This window comes from Medicago sativa, chromosome 4 (genome assembly GCF_051527215.1).
Source record: "Medicago sativa cultivar Bolivia chromosome 4, Bolivia_mono, whole genome shotgun sequence".
NCBI classification, from domain to species: domain Eukaryota; kingdom Viridiplantae; phylum Streptophyta; class Magnoliopsida; order Fabales; family Fabaceae; genus Medicago; species Medicago sativa.
The window spans coordinates 74,440,086-74,460,417 of NC_140752.1; the positions used below are offsets into that span (position 1 = coordinate 74,440,086).

At 33.4% G+C, this 20,332-nt stretch overlaps 1 protein-coding gene across 1 annotated transcript; it reads left to right on the forward strand.

Moving 5' to 3' along the window:
- The first annotated feature begins 7,237 nt into the window (after positions 1–7,237).
- LOC146931815 (pentatricopeptide repeat-containing protein At4g04790, mitochondrial-like) lies at positions 7,238–19,269 on the forward strand. The gene is made up of 16 exons (XM_085703404.1): positions 7,238–7,624; positions 7,830–7,883; positions 8,021–8,644; positions 9,123–9,302; positions 10,983–11,047; positions 12,497–12,604; positions 13,534–13,647; positions 14,215–14,316; positions 14,432–14,530; positions 15,684–15,803; positions 16,891–16,995; positions 17,723–17,887; positions 17,962–18,092; positions 18,178–18,256; positions 18,475–18,692; positions 18,775–19,269. The coding sequence occupies exons 1-16, from the start codon at positions 7,441–7,443 to the stop codon at positions 19,043–19,045; spliced, it is 2,619 nt and encodes an 872-aa protein (XP_085559530.1). The 5' UTR covers positions 7,238–7,440; the 3' UTR covers positions 19,046–19,269.
- The last annotated feature ends 1,063 nt before the right edge of the window (positions 19,270–20,332 follow it).

Below are 20,332 nucleotides of genomic sequence, written 5' to 3' on the forward strand. Positions count from 1 at the left end.
CATTATCAAATACACATCATTAAATAGCACTTCAGTTATACATCATCAATTAACACATCAATTTCACATCATCAAGTAATTCACAAATTACACTTAGTCAAATAATACATCAACTATACTTCTTAAATATCACATCTTTACATACCACATCTTTAAATCATATACATCTTCAAATATCACATAGTCAAATAATATATTTCATTTACACTATCAGATAGTAAGAATAATTTCAATTATTATCTCTATAAAATCACTTAAAAAAAATAAACTATTATTTATACTAGGCATACAGCACCACTACAATTCCAACTTCTAATACATAACATCACATCTATATCAATCATTAAATAAGTCATCAATCTAAATAGTTGCAGCAAATCAAGCATAAGCACCCACAAATTTATCCATGACTTCAAATACCACATATTCACATAGTGTAAATCAAGCAACACCTTAATAATGTTTCTAATTCTTCTTTTAACCTCCCACATCTAAATTTGCACATTAATTAATTATTCTCTCAAGGGCTACAACCGTCGCGGTGAGCCCCGAATGAACTTTGGGAAATACGGCTTTCCCGTTCATCCCAATTAATTTACACTCATGATCTCGAACTCTTCTCTCTCACCCCATACCTGGTTTGATGATCTCATACGATACATAAATTCCAGCTGCGACGAAAGATCCACGATCCACACAATGAACTGGGTCAAACTGAATTGGTCAGCGGCGAGTTTGCAGCGATATCAAAACGCGAAGGTGAAAATATAGGATCCTATGGCGGAGATGAAAAATATATGATTGTTTCTCAATCCTATTATGGTAGTTCAGTAAATCATAATTTCGAGGTGACGATAGTAGTTTTATAAACCAAAATTGTGGGTGTGCGGCTCTGTCTTCTCATAATTTGTCTCAGATGTTTTGCCGGTTAGGTTAAGCGAATAGCACAGGTAACCTATATAACTAGTGATTACTAACTAGGCATGTAGTCTCTATATGAGCATTTGGGAAATTTTACCCTATACCCCAACATTCATACCTTCACCCTTACAAATTATTGATAATTCCAATTTTACCCTTTTAACCTTAACATTTTACACATTCAATTTTCACCCTTACTTTCAACATTTGCAATTTCAAGATATGTTCACCCCCACATCGCATCTCAGTTTCGATAATTTTTCAAAAAACAATAACTAACATATCCGGTACAATATTTTATTTCAGAAAACTACAAAACTTTTTTTTGGTATCTTTATGATTTCCAGCAAACTTAAAAGATTAACACCGGAAATCTTTAGTCTTTTCTGGTTTAGCTTAATTTTTGTATAATTTCCAGAAAACTAATGTCATCATGGAATTCTTTATAATGTTTATAATTCTGGAAATCTTTATAAAAATTTTATGGTTTGTCTTAATCTTTTAGTCTGATGGATAACATTCTGAAATTCATACCTGAAAGCTTTATAAATCGAATCCAGTATGTTTATAAATTCCACAAAACTCATGTATACTATCATGATTTTTTCTTAAAATAGTTCCTTTTTTTCTTACAAAACTATATTCAAATTAAATGGCAAAAAGGGCTAGTAATAGATATATGAGTTTTCGATTGGCTATTACAACTGTAAGCTTGACTTGACTAGTAACAACATCTGCCTATTTTGAAATGGAATCATCCCCATAAGTTTTCCAGTAAACCATATCTGAACCAGAATCATCGTTACGCGTTTTCCGATAACGAGATCTGAACCGCAATAGTTGGAATGCGTTGGAACTGAACCTATACCAATTGGAGAAAAGTCATCCGATAACCAATTTCAATCGGAAACTGCTGGTTTGGGGTTACGCTATACGGTTTTCTATGTTTCTCCGCTACATCCTCCTTCGTTTTCTCTTGTGCACATCGGAAACATTAGAATTTTTTTGAAACAAATGAAAAAAAAAATGAGGTTTTTAGATTTATATACGAGGGTAAAATAGGTAGTTTATGTAAAATGTATGGGTGAAGGTATAATTGTAGGGGTATATGGTATAACGTCCGAGCATTTGGTTTAAGGCTCTATTTGATACCATCATCAATCTACCCACAGTCCACTAGTGTATTAGGTTAATATATCGGTATACATACACATTAGGAAGCCTTTCGTATCTCTCATAATTACTACTCTACGTACAATTTTTTTTTTATAAATAGATATACTTTGAATAATCCTGAATATAAATAAATTACCAAGGAAACACATAAAAAAACTATTATAGTAGAGCAAACACACAATAAAAATAATTTATCACAAAAATATTAAGATAGAATAATAGGAAATTTGGGCTGTTACAATTTTCCCCTCGTTAAAGAAATTTCGTCCTCGAAATTTAAATAAGCTTGCTAATATCTATCTAAATTTCCTCAAGGATTAAAAGGTTCATCAAAGTCGAGAACAAAAACAAGTTTGCAATTATTTCATATTTTGAAGAACCATACCCAAAATCATACTTGAAAACCCACACAACATGTGGTCATTTAAAATTTAAGAACCAGCACATTTAATTGTTGAAATTTTTTTATTTTTTATTTTTTATATATTTTTCTTTTCTAAAACAGCAAAATTTATCGAAAGGACTCAATTTCAAGCACAAGAAGTAAATAAATTACAACCAACGTTAAAAAAAGAAGAAAAAATCGAACCAACAGAGAAGAGAGCCAATCAAGCTAGGCCCCTAATAGGCTAGTACCAAAACTACTACAACGACACCAACAAATTATACACTCATCACAAGGCCAGCCACACAAAACACAAGTCTAAAACATAAGAACCAATAAGCACAATTAAAACATAATTTACTTTAGAAATCTGAAGTACCAATTGAACAAGGTTTTAGGGTCTTATTATAAGAACAAAAATCATTCAGACAACCAATAACATTAGAAAATACTATTATGTAATTTAGTTGAATCGCATATAAATATTAACGCAAATAATTAAATCGTTGGTTCCATTAGCATGATCAAGTCACAATTTAGGTTACATTGTATAAAATAAAGAAAAAAATACTCTTAAGTAGAAAGTACTTTTTCTTTTTCTTTTTCTTTTTCTCATAGTTAGACTTGTTCAAGACTACACACACACATTGACACTACACAAGGTAACATGTATAAGATACTAGAAGCACAATTTTATTTTATTTTCAGGACAGTATGTGAAGCTCTTGCCTAAGCTCCATTCATCATGCACAAGTTGTATGTTCCCGGATTTAAGCAAATATGGAACGTAAGAATTATGCAAATCTTTGTAGAATCGTAACTCATTAACAGTAAAGCAGAGTCATAAACAAATAGGATGCTACTTTATTATAATTTGTTTTTTTAAACCATGCAATTAAAGAAACAAAATAGGATACAAAAATCACATAAGAACAAAAATCACAGTAGGTTTATACCTAGTAGTATTAGCAGCATGGCAATTTCTCATTAGGAAAATTAAAATAAGAACAAAACACATATGCAACACTACAAAAGCAGTTGACTCAACTCACACATTTCATGCTTGACTCCACAAAATACAGTGAAAAACTCACAATTTTTTTTTTTTTTCTGAATGCAAAATAGAACAAAACAAACATACACGTAATTGATGAGAAAAGACACACAAGTACAGTACACAAATCGTATTATTATAATTTCTTTCTGTGTCAAAAAAAAAAAATATTCTTCTAAAAAATAAGGACAATACTCACGTGACTAACACATATTACCCACACGGTCTGATTGGACAGACCTGCTCTGATACCACTATGTGACACCCTAAATCCCAAGAATAATTATTGTTATTATTTAATTAAAAATAGAGTTTGATTCGCAGCGGAAAGTGTCAAATAAAAACTTCTCTAATGATATAGGAATTCTTCCACAAAATTTAGGATATCACATTGACTCATAACAAACATAATTCATATATCACTTCATTAAAAATTATAGTAATAATAACATCGAATCTTTTTCTTTTGAAAATGTTTCATTTTACATCATAGACAATGGTTTTCTTGCACAAAATTAAATAAGTAAGCATATCCCTTTTCCCGTGTCACTATCAGAGCGGTGCTTTTCCCCAAAATAACCGACGACACAAGACAAGTCCTCACGAAAGGCATGCACTTGACTCCAAGACTCATAACCTATATAACTACGGTTTCGCAACCGCAGGGCCAAGCCAGCAAACACAAACAACGAAGGGGTGAGTTCCGAGAACATGTAATAGTATAAAAAAATGAGAAGAACGCGTAAGCAATTAAGTCAAAGTCGTTTCACATCACAAACATAATATTCAGAACCTTGAAGAATATACTATATCATCTCAATCTATATTAGTAGGAAATATCATTACAACTTAAGAACCAAAAAAAAAAAACTTCACAAACACAATGTCACAATTCAATTCCAACTAGTCACAACACATGTAGTCACCAATAACCGTCTTCATAAGAACATCAACAAATAATCACCTTCATCGTCTCACACAATTACATTAATAGACATCACAAAGTAATTCGTTAAAACATCACAACTTAACAACTTGACTCGACAACACGACTCAACTTGACAATGCACTCTTAACAACTTAACAACTTAAATCATCGTGAAACTTCTTGATATGCAAATGCATGTGGTACCATTCAACAACGTAAATGAGCGTAATTAGGCTCTTCAACATGTGAGCACAAAGGCTGCCGGGCTTAAAGCCCCCAACTTTAATGAGCACAATGGCTGCCGGGCCTAAAGCCCCCAACTTTAATGAGCACAATGGCTGTCGGGCCTAAAGCCCCCAACTTTAATTAGCACAATGGCTGCCGGGCCTAAAGCCCCCAACTTTAATGGGTATGCAATGGACTCAATCTTCCTACAACTTAGACAACAACGTGAACATCTTATACAACTTCATAATCATGGACAACTTCTTAAATTCTTGCAACTTAGACCGACACTTACAACTTTATGACATTAATGGTCAACATCATCAAACGATAAGCATCAACATCTTAAACATCGCATCAACATAAACATCATAAATAACACATATTTAAATCACACATCTTCCAAATAGCACTTCATTATATAAAACATCTTTAAATAGCATCATTATCAAATACACATCATTAAATAGCACTTCAGTTATACATCATCAATTAACACATCAATTTCACATCATCAAGTAATTCACAAATTACACTTAGTCAAATAATACATCAACTATACTTCTTAAATATCACATCTTTACATACCACATCTTTAAATCATATACATCTTCAAATATCACATAGTCAAATAATATATTTCATTTACACTATCAGATAGTAAGAATAATTTCAATTATTATCTCTATAAAATCACTTAAAAAAAATAAACTATTATTTATACTAGGCATACAGCACCACTACAATTCCAACTTCTAATACATAACATCACATCTATATCAATCATTAAATAAGTCATCAATCTAAATAGTTGCAGCAAATCAAGCATAAGCACCCACAAATTTATCCATGACTTCAAATACCACATATTCACATAGTGTAAATCAAGCAACACCTTAATAATGTTTCTAATTCTTCTTTTAACCTCCCACATCTAAATTTGCACATTAATTAATTATTCTCTCAAGGGCTACAACCGTCGCGGTGAGCCCCGAATGAACTTTGGGAAATACGGCTTTCCCGTTCATCCCAATTAATTTACACTCATGATCTCGAACTCTTCTCTCTCACCCCATACCTGGTTTGATGATCTCATACGATACATAAATTCCAGCTGCGACGAAAGATCCACGATCCACACAATGAACTGGGTCAAACTGAATTGGTCAGCGGCGAGTTTGCAGCGATATCAAAACGCGAAGGTGAAAATATAGGATCCTATGGCGGAGATGAAAAATATATGATTGTTTCTCAATCCTATTATGGTAGTTCAGTAAATCATAATTTCGAGGTGACGATAGTAGTTTTATAAACCAAAATTGTGGGTGTGCGGCTCTGTCTTCTCATAATTTGTCTCAGATGTTTTGCCGGTTAGGTTAAGCGAATAGCACAGGTAACCTATATAACTAGTGATTACTAACTAGGCATGTAGTCTCTATATGAGCATTTGGTTTAAGGCTCTATTTGATACCATCATCAATCTACCCACAGTCCACTAGTGTATTAGGTTAATATATCGGTATACATACACATTAGGAAGCCTTTCGTATCTCTCATAATTACTACTCTACGTACAATTTTTTTTTTATAAATAGATATACTTTGAATAATCCTGAATATAAATAAATTACCAAGGAAACACATAAAAAAAACTATTATAGTAGAGCAAACACACAATAAAAATAATTTATCACAAAAATATTAAGATAGAATAATAGGAAATTTGGGCTGTTACATTTCTCAAGCTGATGTCACTCAAGTACGATCTATATTTTTTTTTGTGGTGGCCGAGGTTCGAACCCTGTACCTTGCATATTTTTTGCATTGTCATACCAACTGAGCTAAGCTCACGAAGACCAAGTACGATCTGTATCTAAAAGTGGAAATCGACGATTGTCTCAAACGATATATTTTTTAAGGGAAATGTTAACTAGTGCCTCCGGGACACTGGTTAAGCACTTCAAATGACAACTTTTTTATGAAAGTTTGTGTAATAAAGTGCATTGAAAATTGAAAACTTTAACATTTTTAAAGAATAATTACTAAATGTAGAATACTTAAAGAATATGCCCCAGGAGCACTCGTTAACAAGACCCATTTTTTTTATAGAGCCTAACCAATCATTTCAACCCAATCACTTACTTGAAAATTGAAAGAAGAAAATCTTAAATTTATCTCACGATATAATGATTTATATTAGATTTCTAGCATATCTAGTAAGAAACTTTTGATAATAGTTGATAAATAAATACATTGAAGTCACACAAAAATGATGAAAAATATCATCAAAATCACTTTTCTTGTTGAAAACATCATTAAAATAACTCATAAACAATTATTGAAAAAAAACTTATTGAACATGAAAAAACTAAATTATTTCATTACAAATTCATTAAAATAGCTTATTGAACAAGTCGGTAAAAAACAATTTTTCCAAAAAAAAATGTTGGTAAAAATAAAAACTTATTGAACAAGAAATATTTTAAAATTATTTCATTACACAATTAAACTAACATTATTATAGTTCCATAATTTGATTACCTAGTTCATTCACTAATCACACTCTTTGTGAGGGAATTTTGTATACGCCTTTCTTCTTCATCATATTCTTCACGTTCATTCTTCATTCATTCTTTTTCTCAGTAGTTGAACTCTCTTGTGAGTGTGAATGTTCTTCGCATTTCTCACTTCAACGCAATCACCAACTTCACAAACCGCACATATTCACCATCTTCTTCGCATTGTTCTTAGATGCGTGCCCCTATTGCTAGAAAACTATGCACTCTCAGCTCCAATTTTCGTTCACATTTACAAAAAAATGTAAAGAAAAACCTTTCATCTATCAAAATTTCACCTCAATATGAAGAAGCCCATCACCATTTTCATTCTGACTTGAACCTATCAACCCTCAAACACAATCTTGTTCCACCTCCAGGTACTAAAAACACATAAAGTTTCAATTTTTATACCGACCCACATTTTCATTTCTGGTTCTTTTTGTTTTTGAGTTAATGGGTTTTGTTTTTTGAGGCGAAATGTGCAAAAAAAAAAAAAAGTATTTTTTGTTTTGTTTTGTTTTGTTTATTTCTGTTTTTTTTTATGTATTATTAGTGTGTTAATGTTGTTTTTGTTTACTTTAGATGAAGAGGAGGATTTGTCTGGCTCTGATTTTCAGCTTTCTGGCATATTGACCTGTAAGTGTTTGTGAAATTTACTGTGAGAGTGGAAGTCTTGTTTTTTTAGTGTACCACGATGAGAAGAGTGGAGAATTTGAATGTGTTTTTTATTTTTGTAGTTATCTTATGTTAGTTAGTGTTGTTTCTTTCTGTAGCCTCTTTGGTAGAGAAGGTTGATTGTGAGGGAGTTGATGATGAAGAAAAGGAGAAAAGGGTTGTGGAGATACCGCTGATACGAGACATTCATCATAGTGATTTATCAAAGAAACGGAATGAATCGTCCCGTGAGAGGAAACACAAATGGATTTTCAAAGACACTGGTGGTGAACGATCTGACCGGTTACTCAAAATATGTGCAAAAAAACTAGGAACGACTACTACTGTTGATGTGTTTGGCTACTTGGGCCGAGACACTGGCGTGAAAGAGTATAATGGATTGATCAAGTTGTGCATAAAGAAGATCAGGGAGACTAATGATGAAAACGTCTGTATAGAAGAAATGAATAAGATTTATAACCTTTTTAAATTAATGAGGGAATGTGGGTTTCAGCTAGAAGAGCAAACATATCGTCCACTTTTTGAGTATATAATTGACATGGGCTTTGTTCAAGAATTTAAACTTTTCTATGATGTTATCAAAGCCGGTAATCCCAGTTCAATTTCACGATTGGGTTACTATGAAATGTTGCTGTGGATAAGGGTTAACAATGAAGAAATGATCCGGGATATTTGCGAATACATCACTGTGGAAGAGAGTAAAGACACTTCTGCTTTACGAGGTAGGTGAATCTATTTTTCATGTCAGGTAATTTTTGAATTTGTTTCATTTAACTTATTTCTGAAAATTCACTGCCCAGTTTTAGCAGTATCATTACTAACATGTGGCAATTTCAAGGATTCCAATACTTTTGTAGTTGTACACCTACACATGATGCTTTTGATGAAATATTCTTCATTTGATGTGCCTCCCATATAGCATGTAGTGGGAATACTAAATGACAGGTTCTAAAGGGGTCAATATACATCAGATACAAAAGTTTTATGGCGTTATACTGCAATTAGCATTTTCTTCTTCTTTTACTTGATGTCTTAGTTATATAAGAACCATGATTGTATTCCAAGTACATTGCTGGCATCTAGCTTTTCAGTAATTAAAGTGATTGTTCCAGGCCTTGGTGGTTCAAAATTAGTGCATGTGGTAACATACTTATCAGAACAATTCTGCTGGAAACTTAGCTATATTCTATCTTGTTGCAGAAAGTTACTTATTGGCTCTCTGTGAAAGTGACCGCAAGACACAGATTTTGGATGTGTTGAAAAATATAGACATAACAAAGCTTAAATCTGCAAAATCTATATCAAATATATTCCAATCATTGGGAAGGCTACTGCTGGAATCAGAAGCGGAGAGTTTACTTTTGGATTTGAGAGCATGTGGTATGATTATAGTTTTGCTTTCGTATCTTAGCTTCTCAGTTGATAATAATGGAGGTGGTAAACTGCTCTGTTTTTTCAAAGAAAATTCTGATATGTCTTTCTCTTAACTCTCAAATTCTGTTTTGTTTTTGGTGTATTTGCGGACTGTCCAGGTTTGAAATTTACATTATTTTATAAAATTTTAAATGCAATTTTAGTTCGATTGTTTGGGCTACATAATAAAATGGTAGCACTTTATTTTAATTTTCATAATTCAGAACTTATAATTTTTATTGATCTTAATGGGAAGTTATTTTGTCCTGTTCTTTTATTTATCAATAAATTTTTACTTATCCTCTTAAATGTGGCAAGCACACTACAGGAACCTGACACCAATATGTTGTAGCAAAATTTTATTATTGATCTGGTGTGTTCTTTTTCCATTTGAGATCTAATAAAAACATTAAGACAACCTTGTACATGTATCTCCTATAAAACTTTTGTAAAATCTCTTGATTTCTCCATTCTAGAAATAAGTGACGTCAGACCGGCGATGTTTTATGGTACGGAGTGTTGGGCAGTTAAGAACCAACACGAAAATAAAGTAAGCGTAGCACATATGAGTATGTTGCGTTGGTTGAGTGGTAAGACTAGACAGGATAGGATTAGGAATGACACCATTAGAGAGAGAGAGTTGAGGTAGCACCTATAGTAGAAAAGATGGTAGAAAATAGGCTTAGGTGGTTTGGGCATGTAAAGAGAAGAGTAGATCACATGGAGGAGAGTCAGATGAAAAGAGGTAAAGGAAGACCTAGAAAAACTATTAGGAAAGATTTAGAGATTAATGAGTTGGATCCCAATATGGTGTATGATAGAACATTATGGTGGAATTTGATCCATGTAGCCGACCCCACTTAGTGGGATAAGGCTTGGTTGTTGTCGTTGTTGTTGTTGTGGAGTTTCTTGCAAGCAATAACTACCTAGAACTAAAAATCCTTGAGAATGGAGAAGAGGAAAGATGGATACTGCATACTCAACAACAGTGCAGTTCAGAATTAAGTTCATAAAAGAGTGGTGGAGGAAAAAGTTATGGTAAATGTTGATAGGGTAAGGAACAGAGGAAACACCTGGAGGAGAGGCAAGGCGGAAATATGTGCAAATGAGTAGGGTTCAAATGATAAGGAGTGGTCAGGGGGATAAACCAATTTGCTCCATAGCCAAAAAGTAATTGATTTTCTACTTAGAAGAAAATATTTAAGTTTGTGAATCAGCTAGAAAGAAGAATCAAGATAGAAAACAAAGTCAGGGGAGATGGTAGTGTATATCAACAATGAGCCAGACTTGGTGGTCAGAAATTATCTGATATTGTATGAGGATTAACTAAGCTATTTTGTAATTCCTCCTCAGTATTGGCACTAGAAACTCAATTCAATTTCCATGTTCAATTCTAATCGCCAAATGAAGTCTGCTGTAAATTATGACTACAAAAATCTCTTTTGTGGCCATACTGAATAAGGTGGTGTTGAATATGTTGTATCGTGTTCCAAAGTTTTATTGTGGTTGCAAATGCACTAATTTAGGTTCTTTTACTGCTTTTCACATATTTAAGCGATGGTGCTAACCTGTTATCCTCCAGAAGGCCTAACCTTCTATAAATTCATTCCCTGTATGCATATTAACGATGATTCATATGCAATGCAGATTACGATGCAGATAAAATTTCAAACTTCATTGCTAGTTATGCAGTTAGCATTCCAAATTTAGAGGTGAGGAACTTTTCATGAATGCTGATGGTAAACAACCCATGATGACACTGGGTGGCAATTCTGCCTGTCAACAGTTTGCAAGTGTTTTATGGATAATTGCTTTATAATTTATTTTTAATATAAAAGACAAAGAAAGCCAATCTAGTGGTGGGCTCTCTTTATAAAACCACTTCCAAAGTATTTGAAGCTGTTGCAAAAAGAACAGGCAAAGGCAAATGAGATTGTCCAAACAGGGAATGCACTCAAACATGGGTTGATATTTTCGACACTGATTTAAATCAAAATGACTCGTACACCCATGAGTGCTGTTGGATTGAAAGTATGCATCTTGCATGTCATATTTATAAAATTTCACAGTAATCCTAGATTTTAATCGATAATTAACTATCCTAAAAGCCTAAGGTATTTGGTGTTAGCACATGAGTGTTCATTGACATGCTACCAAATTCTCTACAACCAAATAAGTTTGACACCCCTGATGCCTTGAGTATCCCAGCACAAGCAGGTTGAAGCCCGGGAATGGTTTTATATCTCTAATATTATGTAATATCTTTTTATCTTGTACAGAACAATTTTTTTTTGCAAATCTAAAGGTTTTGAAGAATTTCAGACATGCTTTAGTCAATTGAGCATTTCCCATCTTAAAACAAATTTTGCAATGTATGCCTTTAAAATATTTCAATATTAATTTTTCCCTATATGACTGCCGGCAAGAAAGTGATACTAAAGCAAGGCATAGTTGCCTAGTTAGATAGTATTATCTTTAAATATGATAGCTTAATTGGGCAAGAAAAAAATGTATGCTGCATATTTTATTGACTGCATGATTTTGTAGAACTATTTACTGAAAGTGTTGGGAGATACACTGCTCTGTATCTCGAAATAGTGGGCATGCTGGAAAGGATGGAGTGTAGTTGGGAGATACACTAGCTAATTGAAAAATGTAGAAAAGTATTCAATTTGTTTCACCATATTTTCGACTATGTTTTATTAAATGTATGAAATTGCCCTGAAATTTTTGAATTTTTCCATGAGACTTGTGGCCTATTTTGTCAATGATCGGTATATGTTTTCTTATATAACTTGTAATTTAATATTCGTGACTTGCTTTTTATCGCTATTATTGATTGTGGAAGGCAAAAAAATCCACCATTTCCGACATAAAACCCCAAAGCACTTCCATCCTTCACGAATCGGTCAAGCAGTTGTAAAATAATCTGCCACCGCAACCTTCCATGGTGCCGACATGGCCTCTTTTTAACAACAGCACTTATATAATAGTAACACACTGAAACTATTTTTATTTCTTGCGAAGTTTGATCAGTTATGAGATATCGGCAAGTTTTGTTTTTGGTACATTCTATCGGACATAATCTTTACCCACAGTAGTTGTATGTTGCAATTTTTTTTCTTTGGTATTTTCTTATATGCACTGTTGATAATGTGAAGGTTGAGGATATGGTCTCAAAAATCGAGAATTTGCATGATGTGTTGGAAGTTTTGCTATCGTCATCAGCGTATGAAAAGCTCATTCATTATTGCTGTGGTATGCACAAGGTATAATTTTCTCCTTTATTCATTCTTATAGTTTGTGGTTATCAAATAATTGGCATAAACTCATCCATGAGAAGGAAAACGATAACAAGATGAGCGCTCCCGTCAGAGCCCCCACAGAACAATCTAACTCTGCTTCAGGGCTTTGCGCATCACTTACTTGCCTTAACACAGTCCAAAAAAAATTAACTTTGTACAGTCGGAAACAGTAATCCATTTATTATTTGATAAAATAAATGCAATCAAAAGAATTTATTATTTCCAGACTACATTAGTTTTTTCTTCTCTTTCTTTTCCTCCAAGTGACAAGACAATTTTTGGTTCTTCCCTTTCTGTACTTGGCATTACTACCCCATTTGTTATTGACGAAAAATATTTCAGAATGACTAGCTTCGCCCTGTCCACTTGCATTTGAAGGCTTGACTAATCTCATGGATTTCTATTTGTAAGAAAATCATAGAAAGAAAACAAAGTGACATCACCCAATATTGTCTGTCTTCAATATAATATAATATACTATAAAAGTGATTCCTTGCTTGACTCTGTCTTTTGCGTTACGACTTTGAGATGTGGAAAATTAATTTGCCCCTCGGAGTATGAGTTTAACATTTGGATTTTATTTAATTTTACTTTGATACTTCGAAAAACTTCTTTGTGAAGCCACCATACTAGTAAATTCGTAATTGAACGCAGCACTGCACTAGTGCATTATTGTAATGCATTTAATTTTACAATAACCCCACCTTACATAGCACTGCACTAGTGCATTATTGTAATGCATTTAAATTTTACAATAACACCACCTTACATAAAAGCATTATTGCGATGCTTGATTTTTATGCTATAAGTATTTTTTTAGTGTTTTCGTATGCCTTTGGGCTCTGACTAGACTGGAAACTGCATTTAATTTTCTTTTTTTAAATTTAATGCAGGTGGATGTAGCTCTTGATATTGTTGATAAAATGTGTCAAGCAGGCTTTGAGCTGTCTACTCATGTGTTACAATCCATATTACAGATTTGCGAGGAAGCTTATGATTATATTTTGGTAAGCCCCCCCCCCCCCCCCCCCCCCCCCCTCCCCTTCCTGTATGTGTGTGTAATCTAATCTAATCTGTTCCTTTCTTCGAACAATATGTCATAGAAATTTGCGAGGAAACTGCATTTAATATTTTCCTTTGAGCCATTGAAGCAATGAAGCATTAGTGTTTGAGTTGTATTGTATCACAGGAGTGTGATAGGGGAATTGGGTATTATGGCGTGCCCAAGTCCCACATTGATACGGCTTGGTATTTCCCCTTGCTTTTAAGGGAGGGTTCCCCATTTGCTACAACATGTGAAAGAAAAATGCTAAAATATAATTAAGATATGAATTGGGTATTCAGATCTTAATCTAATGTAAACTAGTTCAAGTTATTCTTTCCAAACAAACCTTTACAATTACATTATGGAATTTATGCTTCCTTTTCCCATTTCTGTAGTTTCATGAAATAGCATAAGTAATGAAGAAGTAAGGATGGGTTAACATTTAATTGAAGCCTTCTTTCTTATTCGTCATATTTTACTAATATCCGTTTCTTCATTTTCTATTTCCCTTGCCTTACTGAAAATGAAGGTTCATCGAATCTGTTCCATCATAAGGCGCCATCATCACTATTTGCAGTTAAATGGCGACATATGCAGGTGTTTGGTACACTTTTGTGTAAGGTTAAAAGATGTAAGTTTTACCTATTTTATATTCATGGTTGTGTATACACAAGTTTTCTACAATGCTAATCTTTTGAAGGAAAACTCTTCACTAAATGAATATTGTATTTACTTTCATAATGCAGTTTGAACGTGCATACGAGATGGTTAATGAATTGCATGAATTGGGTTTCAAACCTACGACAGCCATGTACAATGCCATAATGGCAGGATATTTTCGCGAGGTATCATTGTTGGTTTTTGTAGAAATCTATGTTCTCGCTCAGATTTTCAACTATTTCTCAAACTCGATAATAATGCTTGTCATTTCCAACATTAAGTTCAAATAACCTCCTGACTTGCATGTCTAGACTCTAGAGACTTTCTGAAGCAGATTGCATAGACATTTTTTTCTTCTCATTAACATGATATTTACATAGATGGATTAATAAATAGTACATGCAGTTATGGTCTTATGGATAAACCAAGCTTCTGTCTAAACCCCAAACTTGAAAATGGAGATAATGGTTGTTTGTTGAACAAGGGGTTAAGCTTCTGTCTAAGTGCTTTGATCTGACTTGAATGTAATTTCTTATTCTGGTCTGAAAATAAGACCACGGCCTGAAATACCAGGGCTATTACTGTTGTGAAGAAAGATAGTATTCTGGTCACTGTTCTTCTTAAATAGAAGTCAAAATTTGATCACCCGAAAAAAAAAGTCAAAATTAATATGAATTTCATAAGAATGGGATCAAGTCTACCCATGGCATAAAAAAACGAGTTTTCGAATCAAGACATATATCCGAACTTCTACCCCTGCTCCTTCAATAAAAAGGTCATGCTGTAAGTGGCCCCACTTAGCGAGGATGGATTTTTTTCCCTTCAAATTACTTAATTACGCATATGTGGGGTGAGGACCTACACTGCAAATTATGACACTCTTTTGAAGAACAGGGAAGGCTTGGCCACTTTCCTGCATTTAGGAAGCAATAAGATCGCGATCTTAATATAGTTTTCATATACACTAATAGTAAAAAGGATGGGTTCTATTTAACATGATGCAAATCATAAATAAAGTCTCTTTCTATAGGATTGTTTGCTTCAAAATCATATTAATAGTTTCTATACACGAGGTCTTAATAAGAATATGGCTGTCAATAATGGTTCAATTATCATTAGGGGGTTTTCAATTGCGGATCTGCAGAAGGATCACATAGTTCTTTTAAGTTTATTTACCCCCCCCCTCCATTTTTAGTTTGTATGGGGGGATTGTTTATTTAATTATTTCATGTACTTCTTTCTCTTGATGAATTCTCATTCGATTAAAAAGCATTTAAATGAATATATGGAACATGTTTAAAAAATTCATTCATTTTCTCACCATTTCTGAAATTGTAGAAAAACAGCAGTGGTGCCTTGAGGGTCCTCAAACACATGCAAGAGGCCAACGTAAAACCTGATTCACAGACTTACAGCTATTTGATTGGCAATTGTGAAACAGAAGATGATATAAATATGGTAAATTGAGTTTAATAATTCCATATTTTAAATCAAGTATTCCTGTGGCATTGTTATTTCTAACTTTTCATGGTGACATGGTCTTCAAAATGATACTTTTAAAAAAATAGGTGGTACTTGTTAATCCTGTGAGTAGTGTCTATATTCATTGTATAGGTTAGTCAAATCATATAATTACAGCAATTGGGATTTTTAAATCATTATTCTTATATTTTGAGCTTTAATTCCAACCAAAAGCTAGCTGAAGGGGTGATGATTGCCCAAACTTTATAAGGATTAATTTTGCCACATATCTAGTTGATATGGGATCTCAACTCTCCTCCAAATGCTCAAGAAAGAACATTTGAAGTGTGGACAATGTGGTGGAATAACATGGATCTCAATGCACTCGCTCATATAGTGTGGACAATGTGTGGACAACAGAAATCCCAATCCAATATCAGATTATTTCATAGATTTGGATATAATCTCAAAATTTGAGTTTTAGGTGTAACTCAACCCTAAAATGTTGCTCCCTAGGTGGGGGTTGCCCAAACATTAGAAGGATTAATTTAGCTTCTTTTAGATGTGGGATCTCAATAGTTACTTTTTGTCTACATGCAATTCGGCCACTATTGTACAGTTGAGACAGTGATTTAATCAAGTCTCCACTCTCCTGTTTTCTCTTTCTTTAATACCCTGTGTTGAATTTGAGACATGTATTTCATCAAATATGTTTTCTCTTCCTTTTATATGGTTTCCATTTCTTGATGGGAGGCAACCCTATTCAGTGCCTGCCTATGAAGCACGGACACTCCTCGGATTAGGCGTGTCCCAGTGTCGGACACGTGTCGTGTCCGACACCGACACGACACCGACACTTGTAATTACATTGAATTATGGCTTTTTTTCAAATTATTAGCTGTGTCGGCGTGTCAGTGTCCGTGTTGTGTCCGGTGTCCGTATCCGTGCTTCATAGGTGCCTGCCCAATTGGCCCACCGCAAGTGCTGCCATTCACAGTCTCCACTGCGTTGTTAATGCAGTGTCTGATTAATTAGTGTTTGATGTATCAATAATTGAGTTGCTAATTTGAATATTTTCTTGTAGTATCGTGATGAACTGACGCAATCTGAAATCAAACATACAAAACAAATTTATATGGCCCTTGTTAATGCATATGCAGCTTGTGGCGAATTCGAGAAGGCAAAAAAGGTATGGGTGCAAGTAGCAAGACATGTTATACTAGCTTTGAATAACTATCTGATTGAATTTACATATTGATATTGATGAGCAGCTACATGTAGACTTCCATGTTGGCGGTCACTTATGACAATTTTTATATGACTGAGTTTGTGTAACTAACCGTAGCTAACTTCTGAACTAGACGGCGCTAGGATCGACTTTTGAAGTCCTTTTTTGGATGAAATGTGAAAATAATTCTGCAAAAGTTTGAATTCTGCTAATTTAGGCAACTTAAGTTCTGCTAATAGGCCATAACAAGCTTTCTGTTCTACTATAAATAAATCTGGGAATGTTTGTACTCTGCTAATTTAGCCAACTTAAGTTCAGTTTTCTAACGCTAAGTGCTACTAACGCATAAGAAGTTTTCTATTCTAAATGTAAATATTCTTCGTCTGTTTTATTCTAGATAAGTCCTGTTCGTGCCTGCTGTTGTCAGATTAGTTTTGACAATATATATTTACGATAAACTATCCTATTTGGATAAAAACCGTTTTTTCTTCTGCCCTTAATCAGCTTAGTTATTGTGAACTGTGGATGCAGGGTTTGGTTATACACAATTTAATTTTACCAAGCAGATAATTAAATTCAGTTAAAAAATTAATTTATTCATTGTGTGTACTTGTGAAGGACATAGCATATTGTAATTTTTTTTTTTTTTTAATTATTGTTGGTGCTCAAGTTATGTTTCACATTGCAGGTAGTTGATGATCAAAGCATACCACTAAAGAGCTTAAATGAAATCAAGAGTGTCCTTGTCTCAGCTCTTGCATCTCATGGGCGATTGTCTGAGGCATTTGTTATCTATGAGGAGGTCAAGAAAGCTGGTCACAACTTGGAGCCAAAAGCTGTTATAAGTCTCATTGTAAGGTTTTGTGTTATTAGTAATTTGTATATCTTCCACTTTCAACCTTATACCTTGTCACCACACTCTCTCAGGATGCGATGCGTTATCGAAGTGGAGAGTTGGACAGGTTGCTTCTTCTACTCATGGATTTAAGTGATCAAAACTACTGGGTTGACGGTTGTTTCAGGGTTATCCAGTACTGTGTTCAGAACAATCATTTAAGGTTTGATTTCTATTTTCCTCCTATATTGAATTGAAATTGTATTATGCTATTTGTTTATGTTCATACTTCATTGTATCTGGGTCAGTACCACTGTTGACCTGTTGAAGCAACTCAAGGATACTTTCCAAAGTGATGAAACAATGACAGAAGTTCTTTTCGATGCAGTAAGTTCTAGTTCCCTCCCGACTTAATGTGTATAATATAAGAATAAGAATTCACTCAGTAATAAATATATGCTGGGTTATTATTACTGTTTGTTTGAAAATCTTTCAGGCTGCTGTTTGTTATGAACCATGGCATATTGTCAAACAGAGATTATCTACATGTGTATTACTGGCTAACTTATTATTGATAGAAACGTTGTTCATGTATGTATGTATAGGCGTATTCTCTAATTGCGGGATGCGAGTCCGCACGTTTGCAGTTTGGCCTGGATTTGCTTTGGGCAATCAAGGACGAGCTTGGCCTTGTTCCTTCAAGGCAGTGTCTTGATTTTCTCCTAAGAGCTTGTGCCATTTCAGGAGATTTGAATAATGCACGTTTGATTTGGAGAGAATATGAGGTTGCTGGATTTCCTTACAATGTATTAAGTTATTTGAGGTGAGTTGTAACTTTCATAGTATTTTTCTCTTTTTGAAATAGTATTTTTCTTATCCCTTATTGATTATTTGTATGGTTGTAGGATGTATCAAGCACTTTTGGCATCAGGAGATCACAGATCTGCTGACTTTATACTCAAGAAAATTCCAAGAGATGATGCTGATGTTTGTTCTATCATCTCAGAATGTCAAAAAACTTACGGCGATAGTGTTAAATCAGGTGAAAATGTTAAATCAGTAGAAGGGGATAAGAAGAAAAAGAGTCCTAAATCTGTAGGAGAGGACAAGAAGAAGAAAGAGAAGAAGAAAAAGAAAAAGAAAGAAACTGGAAAGAAAGAAAAAAGTAAGGTTTGAGTAGAAGTTCAATTGGTGGTAGGGTAGAGATATTTATCCCACAAATTTTTAATTGGCTTAAGAAATGTGCTTCACAAAGGGCGATGATGCATTTCACATTCTGTACAAATTTTAGTTACTAGTGTGGTGGCACTCGATGCTACCCCTATTTTATGTTTATTTTTTTGACTACTTGCTTGACATAGTAGTTTATAATTTACCACTCAAAAGAAAAGAAAAGAAAATGACCGAAAATAGAGTTGTAAAATTCTATCATGTGATCATGAGCGACGTTGAGTTTAGTGGAAGGAGTTGGACTTTTATGTTGTCACAAACTAACATTCGAATCTCAAATGTGATAGGTATCCACATTTTAGTGATTAATGCGCCTAGATTAGGATTAACTCAAGTGGATAAAAAATATGGAAAAAAGTTCATATCATGTGTGTGTATATATTAAAAGATCCTTTTGTATATGTTAGAGAGGAAACTTTTCTTTATAATATATCTATATCTATATATTTTTCATACAAAAATATATAGGATTTTTAGTGTTTATAAAAATAATATATACGAAAGGAATAATATTCTAAGTACTATGAATATGATCCCCTAAAAAAAATCTAAGTACTATGATATATCTGTAAAAGAGCTATAAAATGCACTTAGTAGTTTGTAATTCTCTTCATTTTATTTTACAAGCAGAATTCTCTCAACTTATCATGTTATTATATCAACATATATATCCTTTCAAATCATACAAATTGATTCATTCTTTCACAATTACTTTTTGCTAAATTAACTTATAATATTTAATTAATTAATATCTAATGTAGTGAGTATTATCCTAACATTGAATAAATATATACACTTTGGATTAGCACGGGTGTTGTGAAATTATATATTTGAATTCACTGTGTAAACTTAACTTAGCTCGGTTAGTAGGAACAATGCATAATATAATATATGCAAGATCCGGGGTTCAAACCCCAGCCACAAAAAAAAATATTTTATTTTTGCATTCACTAAATTTTTTTCCTATTAAATCTCAGTTATATGGAATAAATAATATCGATCATTAATATGAAATCGAATAATTCAGATTTGGTATCTATTTAGCTTTAAGCAATCTCCTTCATTGATTCAAATTCTAACATCAAGATTGTCTTCGTGAGCTTAACTCAATTGGTATGAACAATGCATAATATATGCAAGATTTATGGTTCGAACCCCGGCCAACAAAAAAAAAAAATCCTAACATCAAGATTAATAATGCATTACTACATATAATCTGTTTGAGGATTTAAA